This window comes from Anguilla rostrata, chromosome 12 (assembly GCF_018555375.3).
Source record: "Anguilla rostrata isolate EN2019 chromosome 12, ASM1855537v3, whole genome shotgun sequence".
Taxonomy (NCBI): domain Eukaryota; kingdom Metazoa; phylum Chordata; class Actinopteri; order Anguilliformes; family Anguillidae; genus Anguilla; species Anguilla rostrata.
The window spans coordinates 26,061,607-26,077,640 of NC_057944.1; the positions used below are offsets into that span (position 1 = coordinate 26,061,607).

Genomic DNA, 16,034 nt, shown 5'->3' on the forward strand with positions numbered 1-16,034 from the left:
CATAGCTCCAGATTTTCTTGTAGGATTTGGGACCTTTCTGTCATGTGACACAACCTGCTCACATCCAGGGTTTTTACTCCTTATTGAGGTGAGCTCCCAGTATTTACAGTATAGTCTGTAAGTATTTGGACAGTGACAGGGGAATATGCATAAAAAGGGCAGCAATTCTGACATGGATCACTGGATATGGGATGTACACACCCTTAAATTAAAGCTGACCATCTGCACTTTAACCTCATGTTCATTGTTTCATTTAAAAATTGATGTGCCAAAACTACAAAACTTCTATCTGTTAACTTCGTCACCTGGGGTACATTTAAAGACATTTGATAAATCCATCTCACTGCCCAGAGACAACTATTGTACAGACAGTTAAATTAAGGCAACAGATGTCAACCTCTAAATCATAAATGCCCTTTTGTACAGCCAATAAGCAGCATGTTGCTTAGAGGAAGCTGTAGGGTACAACAGCAGCAGTTTGTGACGAAGTGTAGAAGAAATTGATTCAGAGTGAATCATTCCTTTCAGTTCCAACTGGTCATCAATATAGGAGCATATAAAAGTTCCCTTTTAACAGACTCTTGGCTGATTCATCTCAAATGACCTCTTTTCCCTTTAGCAATAGCTTAAAATGGTAACACGAAGTGACTGCAAGTCCTGTCCTTCAGAGTGGATTTGTGCGCTTTCTAATTTGATGTAACCATAATGGGGGGAAGGTTTGCTGGAGTTTCAAATCACTGATGGTGTTGGTGATTTGTCAACTATTGTCTATACCAGGAATGTCACAATCCAGTCCTGGAGGGCCACAGAGTCTGCAAGAACATGTAGTTTCCTTTCAATCAGCAGCCAGTTTAAAGTCTTGAAAACAAGGTGTTTGAAACTCTTAAAACCAGCAGACAGTGCTGCCCTCCAGGACTCGAGTTTGACACCCCTCGTCTGTACATACAGGCATACTCACCTTACCACCTTTACCTGACAAATGGTTGAAACATTGTCTCTGCTGGTGGATAAAGAAATCACGTGGGTGCATAACATGGTTGCACTTATATTTTTTCTTATGTTAAATTCTTTTGTCAAGCACCCAAAGAAAAATGAGACATGCATATGCTTACAGTATGCGTGATTAGGGCTCTGTTGCTTCCCCCTGATGATTATGGCCTGGGCTCAGGGGTTGGAGCATCATTTTCTTCTGCAGTCCTCCAGGTGGCACTGCGTTCAGCATCTTAATCTGCATCTCCATTATGTGTTGCTCCTGGCCACCAGTGTTTTCATCTGAATTACTGAGTTAACTGCATAACCACCCTGCACAAAACCTGCAACCCTTCCATATCTGGAACAAGGACTGAAATTAAAACAGCTGTAGCCTGTTCTGGGTTTCTCTCTGCGCAGTTATCCAGTGAACTCAGTAATCCTGCTTCGTGAAACACCACATAGGTCACGTCAGTCATGGCTTTACACACCGGGTACCCCCAGTCTACCAGGGGGGTCCGGTCGGGGGACTTAGTAAGCCTTGTCCACTGTACATCTTCTTTTTCAGTCATTCTTCAATTTTAAAATGAAATATATATAAATATAATTAGAAAACATTTTCATAAGCTTCAACCACAACAAACGGGTAGACTAAATGTTTATAGATGAATTTTTATTTGCCAGTTACTGATTGTAACAGCCTTATGTCTGAACCCACATTAATAACATGTTTGTATTAATTTTTTAATTAATTTTTTTAATTTGGCCAAATAGTTAATGTACTCGAGTTTTCCGTTGCTTTTATACAACCGAACTGATAAATCTGTGGTGGAGTTCAGAATTAGTCCGTGAACGTCCCAGATGGTGACGTCACCTCTAGAGAAGTTGTGTCCTTGAAATAATAATAATAAAAATCCTGGAAATCTCATTCTCTGTAGACCAGACATATGTGGTACAAAACAAGAGTGAAATGTTGTGATACTGATCACTGTGATGGTGGTGATGTAAAATTGTCGTGAATGCATCACATGTTCGGAGAGATTTGCCCTAGGAACAGGAAGATGCAGGCAGTCCACTCCCTCACGCATAAACATACGCACACTGGCCTTGCCCACCTTCTCAATCTGATTAATAATTCATTCGCAGTGTCGATCCACCTTCAAACTTGTCCCATACCGTTTTAATGCGTTCCATGAAAACACAGTTGGGAAAATATTAATCGCGAGATCTGTAGAAAAGAATATGGACGCTAAGCTATGTTGTTTTCTTTGTTAATTTTTAAATGTTGCAGAATGATATGTATAAAATAACTGCAGCAGTGTGAGCTGTAGCACTAGCCAGCCCCAGCCAGGAGACTACATAACAAATTGAGGGAAGTAAAATGTGAAACAAATCTGATGAAGATGAAGATTCTAAAACATTTTCAGCCTCTATTTCCCCTGCATTACTGCGTAATTTCGTCTGTTATGTCCTGCAGATCGACTGCTAACGCGTGGATGTTACTCATTTCTAAGGGGAAATGTGATTGAGAGCGGGGATGCGAAGTCCTAAAGAAGAAACAACGAACACGCTGCTTCCTGGTCGTTTTCCAGTTTCATATGGAGCAAAATTAAGGTCAAATTTATAAATTTACTGCCATTTTCTGCCACTGGAGTTCGCAGTGTTTTGGGACTGTTACATTTGTCTTTATCCGCCATATACTGCGGGCGTCTGTACTAGTCTATTGCAGTTCCCGTCTTCAGTCCGGGTAGGATGTAAGGGGCTACAATAATGTAGCCTACGGCGGTACATGGCGATGTGTACATTGTGCATTAAATGCTTCACTGGTCTTATTTGCATTTAGCCGTGAATTTAACGGCCGATTGACTGAAGACCGCACAAACGCTTTAGCTGCATCGAATAGCTGCTGTCAACTGTATGTACATAGATCGGGTGCCGTTCTAGGTGAAAAACATTACGATGCTGTGGTGTCCCGTTGCAGGACACCGCGCACCATAGCTAGGCTACAGCCAAACCATAAAATAAACCGTTCCCTTTCAAGTGTAGTTTATTCCGTTATTTATTACAGGCTTGTATTTAAGTGTCATTGCCTCGGCGTCCTCTGGACTGCAGTTGTCACATTTACTATCGCGTATCATGTGGAATTAATTTATTAAGTGGGCAGTTGCTTTAATTTTTAAAAAGAAATTCTGAAAAAAGCAGTCAATTGATAAAAAGTAGTACGATTACCCAAGGCGTTGTTGCTTTCAATCGTAAATAACCCATGGACTCACAACCTTGACTCCTGAATAAATTGAGTAGGAAATTTTACTTGCCATTAAAACGGAATAAAATGCACACATCGTTATATGGTCTATCCACAAGGCCTGTGTCTGAATCATAATGTTACACTGTATAATATTTTAATATTTCAACAAATGCCCTGCGTTTAGGTACATGAAATTGGCTATTAGGGAGAGTAAAGTCTTAATGAGTTTTTGGCGGAATCGATGCGCGTCCCTTCTGGAGATCATTGACGCATCATGGGAACCAAACAGACCAAAGGAGCGGGACAGGAGGCTAGCGCGAGTCCCCTTCACGGCGCGTGGAGACGGACGCCGACGAAAGAGCGAGGCGATATATTTGCCTCTTTTATGCTGAGATCAGGGGATCGATTCGGACGCGGTGGAGCCCCCCCTCCCCCTTACCAGCGGCGCATCGGGATGATTCAAGAGATGATGATAATGGCCCAGCAAGGGAAGCAAGACGAGGCGACAGAGCTTCTGAAAACCCTGCGACAGGTAGGGTAATTCATGGACAGGTTGATTATTTAAAGAAGTCAATCATTCTTCTATTACTGGCAAATGTGTCATTGTTTCTCAGTAAAATTATAGGATAAATAGAATATACTAGAATGCATCTCTCAATTCCCATGCAGTCACTGAAGCCCACAATCCACCACTATGTTTATCACATATATTTACATTTAGGTATTTAGCAGACGGCTTTATCCAGAGCGACTTACACAGTTGACGTTCTTTGTACATAGAGTCAATTTATACAGTTGTATATTAAGTAGACTTCCTTCTCAGTGGTGCAACAGCAGTGCCCCACCTGGAATCGAACCTACAACCCTGGAGTTGCAACCAGTTCCCTGGTGATTATTTATCATATCCTACAAAGTGAGACATACATATAAATTAATGACTACAAAATTTTAAATAATCACTGTACTATAGTTGTGTTAAAGAAACTACAAAACCACTTAGGCTATTTCACTCCCATGTTGCAGAAAATTAGAAATACTTGTAAATAGTTGAACCTTATTATTTACCACCCCTGGAAATTATTTTACCATTTCCATTTCTTGGTAAAGATCAGTGTGTTTTTTTAGATTCTTTTTATTGAATATGATGTGCCTTGATTGCAGCAACACTAACATGACCTTTTCTGGTGGCTTCTGTTTGAGGACATTTTTGCCATTCACCCTGTAGATATCAAATGGGTCGCCTTCAGTGATGACCATCACGGTCAGAAACCGGTTTTCATAAGAAATAACACTGTTGTTTTGGGGAACTATGAATCTTTACCTACAGTGCAACGGTCCCGAGTAGGTTGATACTCTGATGTAAGTCACTTCTGAGGATGTGGTTTGATAATAAAGCAATAGTCACTTACTTATTCTGGTGAATCATGATCTTGTGTACTCGCAAGTGGCATTAAAGCTGGCTGCACCAACATTTTTGGCGTATGAACTTATGGTTTTTAAGTCATGCTGGCTATCTAACCTGCCTTTGTGTATTCCGGCAAATTTCTACTGTGTTGTTTGCAAACAGAAAGAAATTTGTGTGCTTTAAGGGAATGCAGGAGAAAGCTGCAATTGGCAACAGGTGCATGGAGCTAAATTACTCATTCACAAACGAATGTTTGCTTTCTTTAATACTGGACTATGAAGACATTTGCTTGCAGAAATGTACTTGGAATAAGTGCTCATTGAAAGTAAACTGCACAATAGCAAAGTTTTCGGCGCAGAGTGCAATCTCACCAAGCATAATACAGTTACCTTTAAAGGATTACACTGGTTCACAGATGAGCAGCAGGCAATGACCAGCGGAGACAACGGCATTCAGACAATAAAGAAATGCACAGCTCTTTACAGTCAACAATATGACATACCTTGTTTTTTGTGCCTTTATTGTAAAAAAAAATTGACATGTGTGGCCAGGGAATTTGGAAGTCTATTACTCAGACATAAATATTGAATTTTGGATGAGAATGTGGGAATGTTTTTTAAAGAGAACGTCTTGATGGGTTGCTTAAGCCCTAATAGCCATAACCCTAGTTGGTTTGGGTCCTGAATTTTAACTCATCATTTGAGGTTGACTGCCTTGGGTCTTCTTATGAGTTAATACCTGTGAGAGTGAGAGACCCTATATCCCTGCAAGCTCACTGTGCTGCTCTCTGTTTGTGCTGCTATGTGTCTGCACTGCTCTGTGTGTCTGGTCTGATTGTGAATGCATGGCACAGTGGTATTTTAACATTTGATTTACAGAATCTAAAAAATCCACTATCTGTACCATGATCTTAACATAGATTCAGTTGTGCACCAGCAATGCCAAAGTCATTGATGGAGGTAATTATGAGAATAATACTAATGTGTTGAGAATGTTGCAAAGGCATTCACAGATACCACTAGCGGACAGTAGCAATATCATATTCACATATTTGATAGCTAAATGATCATGGTACATTCATTCTACAAACGTTTTTCATTTTATAGAATTTAATGACTCAAAAGAGTAGAACCAGACTTCCAGTTTGCAGTGGAAAGGAGTGGATGTGTATGCTGCCAATGCCCACACAATTCATTTGATTTTTACTTCTCCCATCTGTCAGATAAAATCCTACTAGTTGAATTCAACTCCTCCTAATGTTTAAAACGTCCAAAGAAAAGCACTCACACAACAGCTGAGGCAGTTAGGGTCTGACATATTAGAGAAACGCCGGAGGACTCTCCAAATAAAAGATTTTCCACGTCCTTGAGTACCAAGCTCGACGCCATCCAATGCCATCCCTGTTCAATAGTCTGTGCTTTCCTGCCCACTATGGGATCCTATGGTAAGTGCTTCCCAGTGCTTTGTAGATCTAGTGCACTTTCCTTCAGTAATTTCCTTGGTGAATTAGTGTGAAATGAAACACAGCAGCTCCTGAGCCTGACAGAGCTTGACACACCCCTGAAGGCTGGTCCTGACCAGTGACTCTGCCTCATCCTTGCTCAGTGCTACTGCTTCAAACTTCCAGAGCTGGTGCTGCCATGAGACATGAGGACCCCTTGCTGTTATTTTTTTGTTCTCTCAATTCAGCTGAGTAGAGGATGGTTTTCTTGTGAATAACATCTCTGTCCTATTGGTTATAGGCATTTTTTAGTTACGATAACAAATTTACAGTCATAATGTCACATAATTAGGGCCAACTGTTTGTCTTTCACATGACTCTGCAGGTACTCTATCAGCACAATCAATCACAATTACTGTAGAATGTTCAGGATATTTTTCATTTTTATATAGTCACCCCAAGAAGTATTCTGGTGTGGTTTGCCAACAGCTGCATTTGAGCTAAGATCATGTTTCTGGTGTTGGATCGTTCTGTCCCTTATATCTGTTAAAATTACACCATTGCATCGGGGTCCTGCCATTGCATTGCACCTTCTAAAAGGCCAACTAAGTCCCCGTCTCACCCACCCAGTGCAAACTTGAGTGGGGTTTATACCATCCTTCATGCTACTATTATCTTCTGCATCTGGACAGCTGCAGTGTACCAGTCTGTGCTTTTGACAGCTGTGCCCTGTTTCACGAAGCAGGATTAGCTGGATAACTGCGCTGAGGAAAACCTAAGGCAGCTCTTTTTACTTCAGTCCATATTCCAAATTTGGGAAGGTTCCACATTTTACTTACTCTTACCCAGTAATCTTGATTTGTGAAACACCCCTCTGCACTGTTCTATCTCTGCTTACTTAGTGGGTGAAAGTGCTCTGTGTCCTTCCAAGTTTCTTATGTTCTCACGGCAACAGCGCCCTCTTGCTGCTCACTGAATGCCTACACGTGGTCAGATGTTTTTTCGCACAGAGTAGTCAATGTGTGGAATAGCCTGCCAGATGACTCTAGGGATTTTGACCAGGCTTGATATGGTGTTAGGCTATCTAGTGTGTGGGTAATCAGAGCACTAGGTACAATGCAATTAGGAAAATGACGAGCATTGCTGGGCTGAGTGGCCTGTTCTCATTGTTATGTTATGTTATGTTATGTTTTCAGTGAGATCTCTCCTGTAGTTCACTGCCTGGCCTATAGGGAAAACTGCCAATAGGCTGTTTAGGATAGGAGTGTCTGCTCTACGGTACCCATGTTCATTGAGCACTGCAGCTGAAGGCAAACATGATATCACTTTTATTCAAGCTCAACACATTCTGGTTTCCTAGCTGTGTGTTTGATGCATTTTAACCTCCCCTTCTCTCCAGGATCTGGGAATGGAGTCCACATCTTTAGATGATGTCCTGTACCGTTATGCCAGCTTCCGCAATTTGGTGGACCCGATCACCCATGATCTCATCATCAGCTTGGCCCGGTACATTCACTGCTCTAAGACGGTAGGACTGCACCCGTCTTCCCACCCCTGATTCTCTCCCTACATACTGTTACAGTACATTTGCCACATTTGCCATTAAGGTTCAAGTTTAAATCTCTCATTCAGAACGATGGTGAATTAAGGCATGTCAAACTTTATTCTGTTAATTTCTTGAGAGATGGTAGTGCACCTACAGCACAGTTTTAAAAAGAGTTTGGTTTAAGAAGAATAAATTGTCTGCAGGTATTTTGGGGTTTGGTTTCATTATACGTAATCAGATCAGCTGATATCTTTCACTTTAATCCCAATGTATTAACACCATAGCAAATAACAGTTTCCTCATTCCTGATGAAGAGCATGTGCCAAATTATGAGACATTCTGTTAGGACTGCTTCTTTCATGAGGAAACCGATTCACTCTCTCTGAGAGTCACCACATGTGCATCTGTGGCACTACAAATACGCCTCCTTGGATCAATGATAACTATGAAGAAGAAGATGAATATGTCTGTTCCTTAATTTAGTTTGTATGGTCATCTGAGCTGCATGCAGGATAAGAACAGTGCTATGCAGCTGACACATGCGGATAATTGCCATTCAACTTGATATGACTCATCTGTGTAGTTGGCTTTCTGATTGTGGTTTAGTTATTTCAAAGCCCTTTCATGTGTTGTGACCTGTATAAAAGAGATATGACAATCAAGACTTTGATATGCAAGTTTCCAAAGAAACACGAGGCAACTAACAGAGTTCCAAAAATTCAAAATAGTCAGTGCCTAAATTGCAAATACATTGATCAGAAAAACTGCAAAATTATGTAATGTAATAAGGGGAACAGTGTCAAAAATTATGACAACATGCCAAACACAAACACACTGCATCAGCAAGAGAAACAGTGATCGCAAATTAAAGCTCACTAACATGGACAGCAGGGCACTTAACAGTGTAGTTCCTAAACAGCCTAAATCTACTGCCTCAGAAATGACTACGGGATTGAATCAACATCACCTTGAGCTTCACAAAGCTGGTATTTATGGTAGGCCACCATTTGGAAACCACCTGTGTCCGAGGCTAACGCACAAAGACACATAGCATGGTGAAAGGAGTAATGGAAAAAACATGAAGCTATTTTACAAGACCAGGTGCATCAGATTGTGCAAACACTGTTCCCTCATGATTTCCCAATATTGCAAGATGATAATGCCCCCATACACCGTGCTAAACAATGTCAAAAGAGGTTTCAAGGACATGAGGTTGAAGACAGTCCCCTTCCACCCTCAATCACCAGACCTAAACATTGTTAAACATTAATGGGAAGTTTTAGAGTGCAGAATGTGAAGTAGATTCCCACCTTCTTCATCCCTCAAAGACCTGAAGGCTTTCCTTCTTGAAGAATGGTCCAACATCCCACTACACAGTTCAGAACTTGTATGACAGCATTCCTCGATGTATGAAGCTGTTCTCAAAGTGAAGGGTGGCTCTATCCCGATTAGATACTTGATATTTATATATTGTTTGGTTTTTTCCTTTTGTCCAACTGCTGTATCGCTTCAGTAGGAATACAAACCATAGTCCCCCACATCAGTAGAAATACAAACAATAGCTGCCCTTTTCAGTAGAAATGCAAACCATAGTCCCCCTCATCAGCAGAAATAGAAACCATAGCTTCCTTGTCAGTAGCTCATTGTTCTTTCTAAAGGCATCTGTAAACTCAACGAAACAGAACATTTTGATCAAAACGACCCGTTTCAAACAAGAGACGAACAGCCTGCCACACGTTTCACATTTCTGTGTCGCTCTTGACTGCCTAAAGTGCCCAGCGCTGTTTCCATGAGACATCTGTTCAAACTGCAGCTGTCTCCAGAGTGGCTGTGTTTTGTTGTTTTATTGTGTATGTATGTGTGTTTGTGTCTGTGCGTGTGTGTGTGTGTGTGTGTGTGTGTGTGTGCGTGTGTGTATGTGTGTGTGTGCGTGTGTGCATGTGTGTTTGTGTGTCTGTCAGGAAGGCGATTCTCTAGGTGCAGTGGAGAAGGTGTGTCGGCAGCTGACCTACCACCTGAGCCCCCACTCCCAGTGGAGACGGCAGGGCATGCTGAAGAGGAAGCCCCAGTCATGGTATGGAGGATGAGAATGGCCTTCCATATGTGTGCTCATTTAATTAGTATCGTTCCATACAATACTTTGACAAGATAGGTATATTTTTGTGATAGGTATGTAGCTTGAAAATTCTATTCACATGCAAACGTTTCTTTATAAAACCTCATATTTAGTATATATAAATTCTCCTGACAAGTTCGGCATGACCTAGAAATGCCAGTGTAATTTAATACCATATTTTCTATGGATAAGAATGACTCATAAGAGGCACCGCACAGGGCCTGGAGGTGGAGCTGTCTCCTAGTCCCTCTGCTTTAGCACTCATTGGCTGCTGTCTGTGTGGAAGATCAGATATAATGTGTTATTTCTGAATAGTGTCAGAAGGACAAACAGGATGTTCGTACCTCTCAGCCATGACCATTGGACCTTAATTCTAGACTTTGAGGAAGAAGAAATATGGGACATTAGTGTATACTGGACAGAATTATTATCCTGCGTGTGTCTGCCAGACTTTCCACCTGCCTCCCATTACTACCACAGTCTCTTCTCTTCAGATGATAATATGAAAACACAACTTGTTTTTTCAGTTCTCACCATCACTGATTTTTCCTTTTAATAAAAGATAACTTCCCTTGAAATATTTTTTTCCACTGCTATGAGTTTTCACATCCTACATTTGAAGATTCACTGTGCAAAGTTTGTCATTTATTTCAGTGAGTTTCACCATAGATTGGAGTGGAGATGCGTAATTAAAGTGCCTTAGAGTCAGTCTTCTCTCCTGTTCTTTTTGCTTCAATAGTTTGAAAGCCCTGCTGTTAGCCCCTCCCCCTAGTGGGGCACTGGATCTGTCAGGTTTACCCCTCACCGTGCGGGATGTGGAGCGGCTGTGCGCCTACCTGCAACGACACGCGTCCCAGGTAAGCAGCCTGGAGCTGGGCTTCACCGAGCTGACGGATGCGGCCTTCCTGCTGCTGCTGCCCACCGTCAGCTCCCTGCCGTGCCTGGTGACCCTGATGCTGAATGGAAACCGGCTGACCCGCGCCGTTCTCAAGGAGCTCACTGACGCGCTCAAGGACTCCACCAGCTTCCCCAGCCTCACCTGGATCGACCTGGGCAACAACGTGGACATCTTCTGCCTGCCCCAGCCCTTCCTGGTCAGCTTGCGTAAGCGCTCCCCCAAAAAGCAGGGGAACCTCCCCACCATCATGGAGTTCGGGGAAAGCCAGGCCAGCGAGCCCGACAGCAGGGCGGAGCCCGAGAGCGAGGGGGACGAGATGCTGCGCACCGAGAGCATGGGGGAACTGAGGTCCGAGATGGAGGGAGAGATGGAGGGAGGGATGGACGGAGATCTGGAAATAGAGGAGATGATGGAGGAGCTGTTGGACTTTGATAAGGAGGTGCAGGGAAAGGAGTATGAGACAGAAGAGGACAGCATGTGGATAATGGAGGATCATGAGAAAGGTTTCAAGGGAAAGGGGGTCACTCCAGGACGGAGAACTCCAGACAGGCCTGCAAAGGCAGAGGTGGAGGACGATACTCAGAGCCACTCCAGTTCCAGCCAATCAGAGCATATGAGCTCACATATGGAGGATCAGGTAGCCAGCCATACGGACAATCAAACCTGAACCAGTGCTGCTTCATTCTGTCTGAGTAGAAGAAAAAACATGTTGGACTGCAAAAGAAGATATTGTCAGTTTCGCTCAGTACAATGACTTGCTTCCCTTTGTGATAAGACTGAATAATAAAACGGCAAATCTAGTCTGCTGTGAATATATCCAATATTTTCAAAAGATGGATAATAAGAGGATTGTGCATGAGAGGGTTATAGCTGCCACCAATAGTATTACCTGTATGTAACACATTATAATGTAACATTACTTGTCATTTTTAGTATCCCACACATAAAATTTATAGAAAACATTGAATCTGTTTAGATACTTCTGTGTGGCCTAACTGGCACGTTTAGTTTCATTTTGGTGTTAGGTGATAAACTAGTTATTTCTTACCAAAGGAGTTAATGCCTGTGTGCCTGTTACTCCAGTATCCCGCTGGTAAAGAAAAACAGATGGGATGTGCCTCAAAATGAAATAGGTTATCTCTGTTTTGTTGAAAGTATCTCTGCCTGTCCATCTATGCAGCAGTCAGCAATTCATTAAAATATCTCCACTCCGCACCATGTCCAGCCATTTAAACGAATTATTCAGTGCTTGAATTCAGTGTGATTGAATAAGAAGTGGAGGCACTTTAAGCTGAAACGGCCTGATAAATCACCAATGGTGAAATATGGTGGATCTTTGATGTTATGGGGTGTTCCGTCTACTGGTCCTGGGCTCTTGGTAAGATCAATGGAATCATGAACTCCAGCAAGTGCAAAGATTTATTGGCGAAACTCTGGTTTCCCTCTTTCAGAAAGCTCAATCCTGGCTGAAAAGGTTTGTCCAGATCACACGAGAGTGAATGTTTGTGGTTTGAAAAGAAGTGGGCAGCAGGATTCCCTCCAATATAATCACAAATCTCTTTAAACCCCACATAAGATGGTTCAGTTGTGGAGAGGTGCAGATAGTACTGAAAACGGGTGGGAATAATTGGGACACAAATCTTGGAAAAAAGATATCACTTGTTAAATAAAGACTTTAGTATGAAATATTAAAATTTTGGAGGGCTGTATGTGTGTATGTGTGTGTGTACATATCTTTCACATTCCTTATTCCCTGCTCTCTTCTATTATATTACTTGCAGTATACTCTGGAAATGTGAAGCGAATTGGAGCAGGACTGTGGGAGTTTACTGGGCTGCTTTGTGTAAAACCCTTCTGAGAAAGTGTTTTACGTCTTGACATTTTGCAAATGGACTTTGTACATTCTGCCTTGCCTTTGATATGAAGCAGGGAAACAGCTGTGCTGTCCAGTTGGCAAGAGGGGGCCACTGGAGCTATCAGGCTGTTTTGCTGGCATTTTATTTTATATTTGTATAGTTTATTTTATTTTATATATATGTTTGTTTGTTTTTGCTCCTCTCTGCTGTAAATTACAGTGGTTATTAATAAAGGCCCTGTGCATTCACCTGGGGACTCTTATTTAGTTGTGTTTTTGGACTGCTAGTTGTATTTCAGTTATCACCATGGTTACACAGCTTGCCCTTGTCTAGCACTTCCTGTTTCAGAGCCAGGATCCCCAGATATTCTGAATGGAATGTGTTATTTTAGCAGGTGTCAATGTACATGAACCATGTCTAGTCTGAGTTTTCCCTGCATTACAGGAAGACAGATCACCAGTCTACTGAATGTGGCTGAGAAAGATTGTATGCCCTCTACAGTCAGCCACCTTTCAAAAGTACACAGGGCTGGTGTTTCCTTAAGAAGAGTGATGTAATCCAAAAGCAATGTCACCAATTTCAGAATAGTATTCTAATAAAAAATGAATAATTGTGTGAAATTATGAATAACACCACACTAAGTGAAAAAACAAACCAAATGCTTATACTTTACATTATATTTGGCATTTTTGACAATTCAGACATGATTAAACAATTCAGACATGATTCTCATACTGAAATGAAACATTGTGCTAATAACAAACAAATCAACCATGTTAATTTTTGGTCTTCTATGCTCTGCCTAGACTTCAACATTTAGAAGTTTGAGTGCACGTTTGGAGAGCAAGAATTGCATGCAGGTTTTTGTGGCACAGTATGAGAAGCTGATCTCTGATCAGTAGTTAGTAGTCATTCTCTACAAATCTGTGTTAATGACACTTCCAAACTAGATGGTGTCACTATTTACTTGAGGATCAGGAGCAGCCAACACCCTTCTATGTAAACACACTATTTTTGGTCAGCGCCTACATGAATGCAGGCACTGAGAAGCAGGTTCCTTCAAGATGGTGGTCTATACGAACACAACACCAATAACTGCTGTGATTTCACTGATATTGTTGTGACACCAGGAAGGGAGTTTGTGTGTTGTCTACCAGGGGGATGAGCTGACCTTTGCACAGGTGCCTAATCATTGGGCCTAATAAAAGCCCTGATTTTCAGGCCTAAGGGATGACACTTTTCCTTGATGGGTATGGGTGAGCCCATTGCTGCTTTCAGTTAAGAACTGGTTTTCTGATGGTTGTGGCATGTTGGTACTCTTTAGAGGACTTACTGCCTGCCCTTTCCAATGGAGTTTTTGGCTGCCAGATGTTTAGGATTTCTGTTATTTTACATTCACAGCATATTTATTACTAAAAAAAAATCTTAATTAATATTTATCAAAAGGAACTCCTTCATTCTAAAACATAAAACCCAAAAAACTGAAACTATGTATATAATAGACCTTCTCAAGCACAAAGGTTGTGCTCTGGGTATGACTGCCTTAGGTGGATTTGGATGGAAAGGCTGAATGCCCCTCACCATGGTGAGCTGCATTTGACCTAGGTGACCAGTGCTCTGGCTTTCATCCCCCTCTCCAGAGTGAGACACAGCCCGTTCTCACTGATTCCTACCCTAGAGTGCTGAGAGAGGCTACTCTGTATCAGATACAGTCTAGAGTTCAACTGAAAATGTTTTCTTGCGATTTAAGTACAGGAGTGTGGACGGGGGTGGTGGGTGGATGATGGTTTTATTTCCACAAAAATGGCTCAAGAGGTTATTGAGGATATTACGTTTACCCCATAACCTGTTTGCTATGCTTTTTCAGTCTGCCTGTACAGGTCTGGGCAAGTAGGCCTTTATCATCGTTTCATTTGATTCTCAACTCAACTGCAGAACATGTCTTCTGAACAGAGTCTACTCCAGACTTGTCTCTAGGACCATGACTCAAGGCTAGACTGAAAACTGAGTCACATAAGGCAAGATCTCTGGGGAATCGAGAGTAATGTAAGGACATGCCAATCATGTGCTCTTTCCTCTTCCTTACCTTTTTCATTAATGCACTAGCAGGCAATGGCAAAACACAATGGAACAAAGAAAAACAAAAACAGAATATACACCCACAGAGTTGGGTGCCAGTAGACAGCAGGCCTGGAAATACCAGACATTTAACACATTAGGACATAACTCTACACTTGGTTTTTATTGTGAATATTAATTATCATCATTATTATGAATTGCATTTAAAAAGCACCTTTCATCTTGTGATCTCAATGTGCTTCACACACAGGGAATGCAAGCTTTTGATGAAAACTAAGAAAATATCTTGCTTTTCAACTTTAACCTTCTGAAGTAAAAACAAAAATGGTTAATTACAGGAATGAGAAAATCACTTTGGCATGGCCATCCTAGAGGGGTCTGGAAGCCTAGACACTGCCACTCAACATGCAAGTGAGGGTGTGCTTATACATTAGCCTATACCACTGTACTTCATTAAAGCTGATCCTACTTAAGTTTAGTTCTCTAACAATACAAATAAAGAAGGTATAAGGCTGTCTGTGGTTTAAAAAAAAAAAAACTTTCGGTAGAGAAGAATTATGCTTCACTTCTTATAGTACCCGATTAACGGCACAAACCCTAGTGTTCCTACCCACTTTGATTCCCCAGGTCATCACTGCGAAAGAGAATTAACTTTTCAGTCGGCCTATATATTAAATGAAAGATAAATAGAATTTTTTAAAATTAGAATTTAAAATAGTTTGCCTTACCGCACCAATCAGGTATTTGCAAATGACCTGTGATATGTTAGTTTCCTGTAGGGGGCATCAAGAAATGTAGGTAGAAGAGTCTATTGCGATTGAAAATAAAACATAACACGGTGTACATCTATGGATTAACACTGGCTTTACCAGCCAAAACAAAAGAAAGTATTCATTGTAGTGGGGTTAATTATCCAAAATGCAAAAGGAATCTAAGATTGTTCTGTGCTAAACATCATAATGTGGCTGAAATGGTCCTTGTAATTGCACCTGACAAGAAAGCATCCACAAATTCTGCGCTGATGTAGGCTTTTCTGCGGCTGCAAAGTTTAGCCTATTAGCCTGCTCTTTCTTCAAAACATACCCCTATTCATCGACATTCCAGGGAATTAACTATATTATTATTATTATTATTACTGTTACTGTTGTTGTTGCTGCTGTTGTTAATAATAAATAGAAATCGAAAGTATAACAGGAACACTTCTTTATAACTATTAAAAAATACATTATTGTTACAGCATGTCCACAAAGGCAGTTAAAAGCATGTTATACCTGCACGTTCCGATTCACTAGGCTTCGTCAGGGCACCCCACATACCCTGACAAAGGCTAGTAAGTCGAAACTCATAGTTATAGCATGCGTCTAAAATAACTTATTTTGAGAACATTCCGTAACAATGAACACATTTCTAATAGTAGAGAAGGGTGCCTTGATTTTTCCTGTTATCAGTTATTTGAATAGACCGCTTTCAATGAGC

At 41.3% G+C, this 16,034-nt stretch overlaps 1 protein-coding gene across 1 annotated transcript; it reads left to right on the forward strand.

Annotated features, from left to right (window-relative positions):
• Positions 1 to 2,078: 2,078 nt before the first annotated feature.
• LOC135236258 (leucine-rich repeat-containing protein 75A-like) lies at positions 2,079 to 12,741 on the forward strand. The gene is made up of 4 exons (XM_064302525.1): positions 2,079 to 3,749; positions 7,463 to 7,591; positions 9,571 to 9,683; positions 10,465 to 12,741. Exons 1-4 carry the CDS (start codon positions 3,492 to 3,494, stop codon positions 11,288 to 11,290), a joined length of 1,326 nt encoding a protein of 441 aa, XP_064158595.1. The 5' UTR covers positions 2,079 to 3,491; the 3' UTR covers positions 11,291 to 12,741.
• Positions 12,742 to 16,034: the final 3,293 nt, after the last annotated feature.

Bases quoted from the DNA above. Each gene is read 5' to 3' on its own strand.
- LOC135236258 (XM_064302525.1), top strand. From the start codon at position 3,492: ATGGGAACCAAACAGACCAAAGGAGCGGGACAGGAGGCTAGCGCGAGT. The intron at 7,592-9,570 runs GTAGGACTGCAC...TGTGTCTGTCAG, and splicing joins ACATTCACTGCTCTAAGACG to GAAGGCGATTCTCTAGGTGC. The intron at 9,684-10,464 runs GTATGGAGGATG...TTGCTTCAATAG, and splicing joins AAGAGGAAGCCCCAGTCATG to TTTGAAAGCCCTGCTGTTAG.